We start from the raw sequence: 14,492 nt of genomic DNA on the forward strand, positions 1-14,492 counted from the left end.
ACTGGGAAAACTGGCTAGCCATAGGCTGAAGAATGAAACTGGACCCCTATCTCTCACCACATACAAAAATTAACTCAAGATGGATTAAAGACCTAAATAAGATCTGAAACTATAAAAATTCCCGAAGAAAATCTAGGAAAAACTCTCTGGATATCGCCTAGGCAAAGAATTTATGATGAAGACCCCAAAAGCAAATGGAATGAAAACAAAAATAGACAAATTTAACTTAATTAAACTAAAAACCTTCTGCATAGCAAAAGAAATAATCAACAAAATAAACAGCCTACAGAATGGGAGAAAAAATCTGCAAAGTATGCCTCCAACAAAGGACTAAGACAACTCAAACAACTCAACAAGAAAAACATTAAAAAGTGCGCAAAGGCCACGAACCGACATTTCTCAAAAAAAGAAATATAAGTGGCCAAGAAACACATGAAAAATGCTCTACATCACTAATCATCAGAGAAATACAAATTTAAACCACATCGAGAGTTTTTATGTGCTGGTTTCTGAGCTCTACAAAATTAAAGGTAAGATGTTCTTCTAGGAGTGAGAAAAAAGGGAGAAGAGTTGAATGTCTGCAGAGAACAAGAAATAGTAACAATAAACGTAGTAGAAAATAGAAGAAAGAACTGACCAAAGACATATAGAAGAATTGATGGGTAGCATCAATCTCTGAAATTGTGGATTTTGTTTTTATTCAGTAGGATGTGGCAACCTGGAAGCAGGCACACAAAAAATGAAAAAGTATCAGATGACTTTCATGAGAATTGAAGTTTTTATCTAAATAATAGGCAAGGAAGGTGAAGACAGGACTTGGCAAATTTTTCCATAAAGGGTCAGATGGTAGACATAAAATAATACAATAATGATAAAAGGCTTTGTAGACTATACAATCTCTGCTACAAGTCCTCAACTCTACTGTCGTAGTGTAAAAGCAGTCATAGACAGTATGTACATGAATGGGCATACCTGCATTATTTATAAAAACAGGTGTTAGGCTGGCTTTGACTTGTTACAGGGCTATAATTTACCAACCCCTGGTTTAAGACAAGAAAGTGAAGATAAAAGGAGGGACTGATAACAGAGAAATCAATAGGCTTGAACTCTGAAGAGCTGAAGAACTAGAGGCTAAAATGAAATTTTATGGCATGAATAAACCAAAACTCACGTTAGAATTAATACCGTCTATAAAACAAACCTTTGAGCCTATTTCGCAAACATCAATAGGATCATTATCTCCAAAGCAGTTCGTGCTCTTATCTTTTTCATGGGGATCTTCCCAAGTCTAAAATTTTTTTTTAAAAAAAAAGCAGAAATGTAAGTTAATACTATAATGTACTTTAATCTTTCCACATAATCACAAAGTTTTATAGATAACAATAATCCAAAGAAAACATTATCAGAAATTACATAGGCCGAAGGCCAACAGGCCAGTATGTCCCTAAGGATCATATTATTTAAAACAGATTTATAGTATTTCCTCCCTCTGTCTCTCAGTTGTTGGTATAATTGCATCTGCAAGTGGGTGGTATATGCAGACATACTCATCTTCCAAGTTCAGTCAGGGAATAAATTCACATTCACTTTTAGAGTTTCAGTGGATGTTCCCACTGTCTGTGCCCTTGTTTCTGTGTTTCCACTGACTGCCTCAACTGTGGCTTCCGTCGTTCACCGCTTCCTTTGACGTGGTAACAGCACACGGATCTAAATTACTAAAAGGAACCCAGTTTTCCCTTTATAAATGAAAGGACAAAACACTACTAAAGAAAATAAAAACCTATTTTGTCTTATTCATTCCATTAAAAAATCCTCTACCTGTCAAATCTCAAGGACCTTGATAAAAACATGAAAAGACATCAATTCTTTAGTTTACTGGCAGGATTATACCCTGTTGGTTACAAAATATACACATAGGAATGTTTATAAATGAAGACTGTAATAGAAATTTGCTAGTAAGATTAAAGATCCCTTAGGCAATATCTCTCCCAAAAAGCCTCAGAATTGCCTGATTCTAAATGGAACTGTAGAAGTTCCCTAAAATTATTTGCTCTAAATTCAAACTAAAAGGGATACAGAGACCATCATCCCAAGAATCAGATTGTCATTATTATCTAAGACTTCAGGTTATGTAAGCTTATTTCCTTTAATTTTATATAGATAATTACAAATAAACTTATTTACAGCTAAGCATTAGAGAAATTCCAATATTTTCCTTCTAGTACTAATTAGTTTATTCAGAAATAACCTGGCCTAACTTTATCTTAAAAAAAAAAAATCAATAAATGAAGTCCAACAACATTTCACTGCCCCAAATACTAATACTACTAAGAAAATATAAGAATAACCACAATTGTTAATCTTACATACTGGTCATAGGTGACAAACACTTTCTAGCTAATATATACACACACAACATACACATATATACATACATACCACATGAATAATATACCATAACGAATTCCATTTTATAGATAAGTAAATTGAAACACAGAGTTTAAACTTGCACAAACTCATGGTTTCTATATGGTAAAGATTGTATTAGAACTCATGCCATGCTGCTAATCATTATTTTTTATGTGCAAATTATGATAACAATTGAATGGCATTTATTTTCAAATATAACCCCATCTACTTCACGGTTCTCTTCTTTCAAATACCTTCTCTTACTCTGAGCAATCTCCTAAGTAACTTTCCTATAGAGGTTCTGTTCTTTCCCAGTCTTCCCGTTACTGCTTCTTTTTTTCTATTAACAGGCATTCATTCATACAGTAAAACATTTATTGAGTACCTACTTTGGGCCAGTAACAGAGATTTATAGGAAACAGTCAATACCATGGAGAGTGTCATGTTAATAAATGGTATGGCATTTGTGACAAATGCAATAAAGGTAATAATAATAATAATAATTACTATTATTATTATTATAAATGGTATGGCATTTGTGACAAATGCAATAAAGGTAATTATTATGATACTTTTAAGTTTTAGGGTACATGTGCATAACGTGCAGGTTTGTTACATATGTATCCATGTGTCATGTTGCTGTGCTGCACCCATTAACTCGTCATTTAGCATTAGGTATATCTCCTAATGCTATCCCTCCCTCCTCCCCCCACCCCACAACAGTCCCCAGTGTGTCATGTTCCCCTTCCTGTGTGCGTGTTCTCACTGTTCAATTCCCATCTATGAGTGAGAACATGCGGTGTTTGGTTTTTTGTCCTTGAGATAGTTTGCTGAGAATGATAATCTTAACGTGCTGGGGAAACCAGGATGGGACACCCAGGTATAATCAGAATCAAACAACCTACTGCAGAATCAGAAAATATCTGAGAGGTTCCTCCTTGCTAATGCAGAAATCCCATCTCATAATTTTGCTTATCCCTACTCCCACTCCCAAGAGAACAAATGCGACAAGCTAGAAGTCCCATTGGCCTAAAGGAAAACATCTAGATTCTACCACAAACTATCTTGATTAAACTATCCAGATCTGTTTCTTCAGCTATTAAGAAAGGCTTAAATAAGAAGATCTTTTCTTCTTTCTTTTTTTTTTCAGACAGAGTCTCCCTCTGTCTCCCAGGCTGGAGTGCAGTGGCACGATCTTGGCTCACTGCGAGCTCCGCCTCTTGGGTTCAAGCGATTCTCCCGCCTCAGCCTCCCAAGTGGCTGGAACTACAGGCGCCCACCACCACCCTAGCTAATGTTTTTGTATTTTTAGTATAGACGGGGTTTCACCATGTTAGCCAGGATGGTCTCAATCTCCTGACCTCGTGATCCACCTGCCTCGGCCTCCGACAGCGCTGGGATTACAGGCGTGAGCCACTGCGCTGGCCAATAAGAGGATCTTTAGACACATCCTAGCCCTAAAATGCTGAGATTGTTAGTGCTCATTTACGATCTGCATGAATGCTACCAGTGAACATGAAGCCCACATACTTATGACCTACTTTTGACAATTTTGATGAGCATTAATTTTTTTAAGTCCTTCCTCACACAGAGACAAAGACTGTCTTGACATTAACTTGGTTGTGGTGAATATTTCTGTTGGTTGGTTGGTCCTCAGAACTCCAATTTCAACATTACCTAGCAATATGGTTCCATATGTTGAGAAATTAAGTACCCAAGTGGAAAATTCTTAAACTCTACAATATTGTTATGTTGAGGGCCAATTCTTCATGATTTTCCTTACCAGCAAAAATACCAGACTGGTTCTCTTTATTTTCAACCTTTAATACTCTGCATCTACAGGCCTTAGTTTTTACTACAAAAAGAGAGACACACTAACTCACCCCTAATTTAACTTGAAAATACAGTATAACTTCAACAGGAAAGGAAATCTTGACAAATTTAAGCTTTGGGTATGCCCTCTTGTGGAGTCTTATGTGTATAACTATTAACAGACAAATAACTAGAAAAGAACAAACACTGGAGAAGAAATATCAAGAAGCAGAAGTTCAAAATCTTAATATTGGTTTCACAAAAATGACAAAAGATTAGCTTCCAGACTTTAGAAATAGTTTTGGCAACTAAATAAGAAAAAGGGCAACCCAACTAAAATGGGCTGAAGAGATGAACAGGTAATTAAAAGAAGGGGAAACATGAATGACTTATAAATTAAGAAAAGATACCTAGTCTGATCAGAGAAATACTAGTTAAAATCACAATAAGATACTATTTCAAAAACCTAAAAATCTTATAATCTAAAATATTAGTAACGATATAGGGTACTGGAACCCTATATACTGCTGGCAGGAGTATAAATTGTCACAACTTCTTTTATAAACAATCTGGAAATACTTAGTAAAGTAAAATAGTTATACAACTCATAATTTGACTAACAGGTATATAAGTATATATACTATCTATAGAATAGTTATACAACTCAAAATTTGACTAACAGGTATATAAGTATATTTACTATTTATACAGAAAACTTTAGCATGGACCCAAGAAAGCTACAAACAAACTATCAACAGGAAAACAGTATTATAGAAAAGATGATTATAAAGCTATAAAAATGAATAAATCAGAATACACATATTATTGTTGTACCCTAAAACAAATCCTTCTCATTTTCATGCAGGTGTTTGTGATTATTACCTTACAATCTATAAGTAATGGCCAATACATTTCTAATCACCACACTCTGGTCCTTAGGTCTCTTAAAAAATCCCTGAATCATACAAAGCCATATATACAGGTGGTTCTTAAGAATATCTTCCTGATTAACCAGCATTCCTATCACAAGTCGAAGGAAGACCTTTGACTTTCCCACTACCGTCGCTTTTTTTTTTTTTAAGAGAGGGTTTCACTCTGCCACCCAGGCCGAAGAACAGTGGTGTGACCACAGCTTACTGCAACCTTAAACTCCTGGCCTCAACTGATCCTCTTGTCTTGGCCTCCCAAAGAACCGGAATTACAGGGATGAGCCATTACCTATGCTTTCCCAGCTTTAATTTGGAGCAAAAGCCTCTACCAGTGTTTTTACTACTAGTACCTAACATCAGTAGCAATCATCATCGAGTTAATATTATTAAGAACTCACTATGGGGCTAAATACCGCTGATGGCAACTCATTCAATACTCAAAATAACCTTGTGGGATAGGTAGTATGATCATACAGATAAACAAACAGGCCTAGAGAGATTTAGTCACTTGTCTCAGGTTATAAAGCTAATAAGTAGTACTATATATTTGATTGGGGAGGTCAATGAACCAAATTTATAATTAAGCACAAAATAAACATATCAATACTACATTAAGACTGAAGAAATTTTGAATTTAAACTGAATCTAGTCTTTTAATATTTTCCAGACAGGTATTCTAAATATTCACTCAATGAGATGTAACACTCAAATAACCCATTACATGTGGGCAATATGAATAAACTGGTGGGAAGACGAGATGAATTTTTGCCCAGGGAAGCTCAAACTTTGAGGAAGGCATTATTAGGAGTGCGGGAGATGCTATTCAGGCTAACGGTCTAGACAGCTGAAGGTCTGAATAATGATGGTATATTGATGAATCACAAGCTAAGTGGATAGACTACTTCTTAAATAGTAGTAGTAGTCTGCTGCTTAAATGTTCTTCTAAGCACACAGTTGGCTCAGTAACTGCTCTGAACAAGTTTCTTGCTGTTACAAGACGAATCATAGAACAGCTAAAGTACCCACACATGCCTATGAAACAAATGTGACACACATACACAATGCATTAATTTATTCATTTCACAGTTATTGATCACCTACTCCATGGCAGGCACTAAGCTGGGTAGTCAGAATGTATCAGTGAACAAAAGAGACAGAATTCCTGCCCTCATGAAGTCTGCATTCTAGCTGGGAGCAATTAACAATAAACATAATAAATAAATTATACAGAAGGTTACAATTTGGCAGGTGTTATAGAAAAGGGAAATAAAGTATGAGAGGGGGAATGGGAGTAGGGTTAAAAGTTTTAAAGGATGGTTGGCAGATACTATGAAGAAGATGAGCTAAAGGCAACTTAAGGAAGCCATGTGCATACCTGGAAAGGAGTGTTCCAGGGAGAGGACACAGTGAAGGTGAGGGCTTGAGACATCAGTGTGCTTTGAGCACCAGAGTGCCAGTGTGGAAGTGAAGAAGCAGAAGGCAGAAGGAGAGTTGGAGATGAGATTAAAAAGGTAAATGGGACCAGGGGCTGGCTTTCATTTTAACAGGGTCATGTCTGAACATCAACCATCAAGCAGAAAAAAAAAAAAAAAAAAAAAATCAGGTAGAGCTATTCCATAAGCTATCCCATAAACAACTGGCATGATTTCAGCATTCTTAAAAACATCATTCAATTTAGTTATTTTCTTTGATAAATAACTAACTTATATGCAATTTATGGTGTATTCACACACACACACACACACACACACACACAGACTCTTTTTCTCTCTCTCTCCAAGATCAGTCAGGTTTAAAAAAGTAGTACAGATCTCTAATTGAAAATGGCAGAGAGAATGCAGGTCTATTTCCTCTTTCACTTCCATTCTAGCCACACTGGCTTCCTTTTTGATACTCACACATGCTAGGCCTATTTCCACCTCAGGACCTTTATACTTGCTGTTTCTTGTTGGACTGCTCTTCCTCTAGATGTCCACACTACTTGTTCCCTCACTTCCTCTAGATCTTTACTCAAATAACACCTTTTCACTGAGATCGTCTCCCTGTCTAAATTGCAACAATCCTAATATCCCCTAGTCCCATTCCCTGCTTAACTTTTCTTTGACATACTTACCACCACCTGACATTTTACTTGGGGTTTATTTTGTTTATTGTCTGTTTATCTGACTAAAATAAAAGCTCCAGAGAAATATCTGTCACGTTTTATCACTGCTTTACCTGCAGTACTTACAAGAACACCTTGCAAATATACAGGCCTTTAATAAATATGTATTGAATGAATAAACAGTTTGGTGAAGGCCTGGTGAGGACACAATGAGGTAAGTTAGAAACACTGAAGAAGACTTTGTGGTGGATAGACGTGAGAAAGGGGGAATGCTGCAAAATGAGGATAGAGAAGTAAGCGGAGGCCAGATCATACAGGGTTGAGTAGCAATGTTAAGAATTTTGTATTTTATCTTTAAGCAACAGGAGACCATTAAGGTGTTCTTGTACAAGAAAAGCATCTGCAAATTTGTGTTTTAAAAATATCAATTTGGATGTTGGATGGAGTATGAAACTTAGGTAGGCAATGGTGAATGCAGGGTGAATAATGAATTAAGGGACTACCACAGTCTAATTCTGTTTTATTAGTAGAAGAACCACCATAACTGCCAGATTAATACCACTGCAGAACATCTGGAAATCCAGACACATCCGGAGGAGCACAGAAGTTTGGCAGGGCTTTAAATGGAAAACTACAAAAGCTTCTTTTGTTTTTACCTCCATTCCTCCCCTTCTCTCCTTCTTGTCAATAGGTTTGCTTTTTTATTTTTTTCATAATTTTAAATTAGTAGATGAATTAGTAGTGCCTATTATACCACATCATAACCAGCAGTTTAGTTGTTGATTGCCCCAATCAGACTAAAAACAACTTTAGGGAAAGAACCATACGATAATAAAAGTACCAGTCTTAATTATAACAATAATTGATTACTACATGTTACACACTATTCAAATGCAGTAACTCATTTAATCTCAACACAAAGATAAGAAGTAGATATTTTATGTTCTCCATTTTACAGATGAAGAAAATGAGGAAAAGTATCTTTCCCGAGGTCACATTACTAGAAAGTGACAATCTCACTCCCAAACCCACATTTTCCAGTCACTTATTATGAGGCCTTGATGTTACATCTATATCCCATCTGTCTTTATATACCCAACACCTAATATCCTGCCTAGCACATAAATCCTTAATAAATGTTTAAAGAAATAAATACACGCACCTTAGTTTATTCTCTAGCTCCTCTACTTACTTCTCTGTTTTTGTCTGTCTCTAATTCATTGGCTTCTTCAGCATTCCCCTCATCCACACATTTCCTATAGGCTGCATCCCCTAAGCTTTACAGAACTTTTTCAACCTTTTGCTGTTGGGTCAAACAGCATATCTATTTAGGTACCTGCAGAGTTAGAAAACCTGCTTTCATGGTTTCCACCGGCATTCTCATTCTTAGCATATCACTTTAGAAGTGCCCATTTTAACCAAGAATGTATCCATGTGGGTGATCTAACTGAATCAGAGACAGCCTGACTCTTTAGAAAACAATTTTTTTAAAAATTTTCCTGTGAATGTTTATTCTACACGGGCAGTTGCTTTTTCATGTTGGATAAAACAAGACCTCTCTTCTCAGATATTTCCCCAATGCCAACTTGAAATTTCATGCAAAATATTAAAATAAATAAAAATATAAAAATTAAATTTCCAGACAGATGGTCTATGGTTTTTATAAACATAAAGGCAGATGGTTCTCTGTGTCCCCAAAACCTAGAATTTTGATTCAGCATATTCTGAGTTTTACTCACTAAATAATCTGGAAGAGTTACCTCTTCCTGGGAATGAGGAAACATGAGAGAAAACCAAAAGAGGTAAAGAAAGGAAGAAAAGCAAATCGTTGTTATTTTCCAACAGGAATGCTACCTTATCATTATTTAGCTCTTGTTTTCTCTGTTTTCTACTTAAAAATTATTAACTCATAACAGTAAATAATATAAGTTGTGCAATTCAATTTACAATGAGTTCCAGGAAAAAAGTTAATAATTTAACACATTCATCTGTTAAAGTTTAAAATATAAAATTCGTGCTATCATATATGAATGTGTATAAAAGCATAACTTGTCATGTTCAAAGGAATGACTGTAGATAAAGCCTCGCTTAAGTTTTTCACTGACACTTAATAGCCAAGACCAGAAAAAAAATGTATTCAAAATGTCAAATGTGAACATTCCATATGCCTGACTCCAAGAACTTGAGTATAGACATATACATGGTTTAAAACAAAATTTATTGATATACTAAAACTCCATCCACGTTAATAAATTCCAAATTTACAAACCTCTCCAAATGACATGTCCTCAGAACCAATTTAAATTCAGTAGTTCACAGGATTTATAAGGCAATTTTTTCAGAAGACAGGAACGTTTTACCATTGTAAGAAAAATGTTACCTGAGGGAGGGTACCATAATTCCATATATAACCCTTGTAAGGGAAGATATTCGCCACATAGCGTAGCTTTCCATCCTTTACATATTGTTTAATGGGATTCATTGGCTCCTTGGTGGCAATCTAAGCAAATCACAGAAGGAAGAAAAGGAGACGGGATAAGAAATAATTAATTCTATGTCCAAATAGTACTTTTAAAAATCTGCTATTTTCAGACTAAACATTCATATTTCAACTTAATGATCAAAGGTGCTTTAAAAGAAATTAAGCCAGCTCTTATTACTAATTTATAGCACTATATGAGAAAAATTGTTTGGAAAGGAAACACCAGATCATATATTTAGTCACTCTATTATTTATGTACTCCATTATTTCTAACACAAATAATAAAATGATTGAGATGGCAAGAGGATAAAGATTAATCAACTTGCCTTTTGTTACTAATCTCAGGCTTTATTACCATCAATATTATGATAATAAAACTAACTCAAAGATTCCTACCATATATTCAATAGTGAAATGCTGAAAGCCTTTCCTCTAAGATTTGGAAAAAGAAAAGGATGCCCACTTTTGCCACTTTTATTCAACATAGTATTGGACATCCTAGCCAGAGCAATTAGGCAAGAGAAAACAGTAAAAGGCATCCAAAGTTGGAAAGAAAGAAGTGAAACTGTCACTGTTTGCTGATGATGTGATCTTATATATAGACAACTCTAGAGACTCCATCAAAAAACATTGGAAATAATATATAATCAACCTAAGTGTCCATCAACAGATGAATGGATAAAGAAAATGTGGTATATATACATAATAAAATAGCACTTGGCCTTAAAAAAAGCAGAACATTCTGTCATTTGTGGCAACATGGATGAAACTGGAGAACACTATGGCAAGTGAAATAAGCCAGGCACAGAAAGACAAATATCTCATGTTCTCACCTATATGTGGAATCTAAAAAATTGAACTCATAAAAGCAGAGAGTGGAATTATAGTTACAGAGGCTAAGGGTAGGGGGAATAGGCAAATGATAGTCAAAGGATTCAAAATCTCAGACATGAAGAATAAGATTTTTTGTTGTTGAGACAACACAACTTGATGAGTATAGTTAATAATGTACATTTCAAAATTGCTAAGAGTAAATTTCAAATGTTCTCACCACAAAAAATGGTAAGTGTTTGATGTGACAGATATATTATTTAGCTTAAGTTATTCCATACTGTATTCATAAGTCATGTTACTTTGTACCCTATAAATATTTATGATTATAACTTGTCAATATACAATAAAGTTAAAAAATCACCAAAAAACAGATTCTCACCAACTGATTTTATTTCAAAGTTAGTTTTCTTTTTTCTTTTTTCTTTTTTTTTTTTTTTGAGACAGTTTCATTCTGTCACCCAGGCTGGAGTGCAGTGGTGTGATCTCAGCTCACTGCAACCTCTGCCTCCTGGAAGCAAGCAAATCTCATGCCTCAGTCTCCCAAATAGCTGGGATTACAGACATGCACCACCATGCAAAAATTTGTGCCCAGCTAATTTTTGTATATTTAGTAGAGATGGGGTTTTGCCATGTTGGCCAGGCTGGTCTCAACCTCCTGGCCTCAAGTGATCTGCCCGCCAGGGTTTCTCAATGGGCTGGGATTACAGGTGTCAGCCACTGCACTCGGCCTCAAAGTTAGTTTTCTATCACGTATATTCACATTGCTATCTTTAAAACCTATGTATATAGGAAACAAAAAAATAAGCCATGTTGAATGAAGAAACACTGCTTAAGTTAGGTAGATTCTCACAGATCCTTGGATCCTCCACCTAACTGAGGTAGACTAGCAAGAATGATGAAACATTATACATGAAACAACACCAAAAGAATAATCTAATATCTTTACCTTTTCCTACTAAAGTGTTAACAAAAAATACTGCCAGGACCTGACAATTCTCTTCCAAATATAAATTCTGAAAAATATACACCTACATAATAATGCCTAATTTAAATACTTAAAATAATATTTGCTATCACACCCAAAGTTATAGAAGGTTTATATAACTAACCAAAGTGACATAAATTAAATTTCACTTAGAACTATAAGGAAGCTTATATATAAGCTTCTATAGCTAACTGGAGAAAGAACAAGCAAATTCTGAATAGCAAAAGGGAAGTTCTTATAGGTTCATTTCCCGAAAAACTTAAAAAAAAAAAAAAAAGCTAACCAGAAAAATAGCAGATGCTCTGTGATAGTCATAAATTGAGTTAACCAGGAAATAATTTATTTCCTGGTAGAATAAAATCTAAAGGAGAATTGAGTCCTAAGAAATTAAAATTGCCATCAGCCCCAAATAAAAGTTTCAGTTCCATCTATGAACCAAATATATCTCAGAATCTACTTAAATAACCTTTAAAAGTATTTGCCATTTTCAAAGGAGAAAAAAAGAAAATTAATATGTATATAACAAACTGACAGGCAAAACTGAAAAAATACCTCTCTATAAAACTATAAAGTATATACTTAGCTTTGAGTATTTTTCTGAACTATCTCAAATTTAAAATATTATGCCAAACAACTTGCAACAAAGTTTTATATCATTATAATCATTTCAGTTTCATATTAATAAAGTATATCGGTACCTCCATTTTAGCATTTGTCCACCGAGGTATTTCTACAATCATATTAAACAGATTCTGCAGTTAAAAACAAAACAAAGAGAGAACATTAAAAATTTTACCTTTTATTTTTTCCGTTACCTCCCTTATAAGAATGCCTTAGATGTTTTTCCCCCACAAAAAAAATGTTGAGTCTCCATCATACATCTACCTATGCCTTAAATTTTTTCTAGAAATTAGAGTTGTCTAAAACACAGCCAAATTTAGGCCACCATGTCACTTGAGCACTTACACACAGTGTCAGAGGTTACGAGTCTGAGAATATCTTTGATGTGTAGTGACAAAACTAGAATGGAGTCAAGAAGTGTGTTTCAATTTTTATTTTCCAACTAAAAGAGAAGTGAGAGAACCAGTCCCTCATATAAGGATTCAGTCTCACTTTTCCAATCTGTAAAGTAAGTGTGATAATCTCTGTCCCACTCACCACACGAGGTTGTTACAAAGATCAATGACAATATACAGAAAATTATGAAGTAAAATATATTTTAAAATGATAAAATAATAATTAAATCCAAGTTACAATCACAGTGTAAAATTAAGGATGTAAGTACAGCTATTACAGAGTTCACAAAGAGCTACACTAAATATTCCAGACTTAGCTTGCATATCTGGTGAATTCAGACTCCCTAAAGTTACAAACTCACTATGGCTTCACTTTTTTTTTTTTAATTTCTGAACTTTGTAGAACGCATAAACCAAAGCAGACCCTAGGTCAATGATGAGTAAAAATAATTCCCTACAGTTTGCCTTACAAAGAGAAAGTCTTAAGGTTAAAGTTGATTTGCACACATTTTGACATCAATAACTAACAATTTATCAGGGAAACAATGATGGTTTAAAACACTGTACTCCAAGCGTAGCCAAGGACCAGGGCCAGTCTGCAAACTGATTGTTACTGGCTCATTTACAAACATTTGTAGCAATTTAAAAGAGCAATTTTTATATCTGTTAAATCTAATAATAAAAAATTGGAACCTGAATTACACTGTCCTTTTTTTTTTTTTTTCTCCCAAGATGGAGTCTTGCTCTGTCACCCAGGCTGGAGTGCAGCAGCACGATCTCGGCTCACTGCAACCTCCACCTCCCGGGTTCAAGCAATTCTCCTGCCTCAGCCTCCCGAGCAGCTGGGATTACAGGTGCCCGCCAGCACGCCCGCTAATTTTTGTATTCTTAGTAGAGACAGGGTTTCACTATGCTGGCCAGGCTGGTCTGGAACTCTTTTTTTTTTTGAGACGGAATCTCACTTTGTCGCCCAGGCTGGAGTGCAGTGGCGCGATCTCGGCTCACTGCAAGCTCCGCCTCCCAGGTTCACGCCATTCTCCTGCCTCAGCCTCCCGAGTAGCTGGGACTACAGGCACCCACCACCACGCCCGGCCAATTTTTTGTATTTTTAGTAGAGACAGGGTTTCACTGTGTTAGCCAGGATGGTCTCGATCTCCTGAACTCGTGATCCGCCCACCTCAGCCTCCCAAAGTGCTGGGATTACAGGCGTGAGCCACCGCGCCCTGCCAACACTTTTCTAACGATTCATGTTGATTGCATTTTTTTAAGTATCTGTTTACAACCAATTAGAAATAAACCAGCCAAAAAACTAGTCCTTCATCCCAAATCATTTGAGAAGTGATTTAACACACTTATTTTCGATCATGCCACACATCAATACCACCTCACCAGCTTCAACCAATTAAAAAAAAAAAAAGTTTCCCAGAGCCCCGTCTCTCATCTATCTGAATTAAATTGCTCTGGGTGGAGCCAGGGCACTGCTTATTTTTATAGGCTCTCCAAGCAATTTTAATATGCAGCCAAAGCTGGACTAAAGCATTGCTGAAGAGTATCACAGAGGTTTTCTAGTGTAACACGGAATGCTGTTATTTCAAAGAATGCTATTTACACAATTAAATGTAGATATATATTGAGCCAAAAAAGTAATGATGATTTATATTGTTTTTCCACATAAGACTAAAGGTTACAAATGGCAAAGCTGCAAGCCCATAATGAGATAAACAACAAAGCTGAGAATAAATTCTCAATAACTGCTCCTTAGAAGTATGTCTCATACCTATCTTAGCAACCTTACATACAGTCCTGCTGTTATGTTTCATTTTCTATGCTCTTTCATGAGGTACCCCTGCACCTGTTTAAATATGTCTGAAGTAGCTGTTAAAAAGAAAAACCAAAGTAAATGGCAGATGTCCACATAATT

The 14,492-nt window shown here is 35.5% G+C and overlaps 1 protein-coding gene across 3 annotated transcripts in view; it reads right to left on the minus strand.

The window, feature by feature from the left end:
* Positions 1-14,492, minus strand: part of PPA2 (inorganic pyrophosphatase 2) — a 104,330-nt gene that overhangs the window by 67,292 nt on the left and 22,546 nt on the right. For 2 of the 3 annotated variants that reach the window (XR_010156330.1, XM_517378.8), the window contains exons 4-6: positions 12,254-12,307; positions 9,635-9,754; positions 1,202-1,288 (exon numbers count right to left, since the gene is read on the minus strand). Coding sequence is in view for 2 of the 3 variants with exons in the window: in XM_517378.8 (XP_517378.2) it covers positions 1,202-1,288; positions 9,635-9,754; positions 12,254-12,307 (261 nt within the window). In the remaining variant the exon portion in view is untranslated. The remainder of the gene's footprint in view (positions 1-1,201; positions 1,289-9,634; positions 9,755-12,253; positions 12,308-14,492) is intronic. The other variant, XM_001170451.7, reaches the window with a different exon arrangement.

This window comes from Pan troglodytes, chromosome 3 (genome assembly GCF_028858775.2).
Source record: "Pan troglodytes isolate AG18354 chromosome 3, NHGRI_mPanTro3-v2.0_pri, whole genome shotgun sequence".
NCBI classification, from domain to species: Eukaryota; Metazoa; Chordata; class Mammalia; order Primates; family Hominidae; genus Pan; species Pan troglodytes.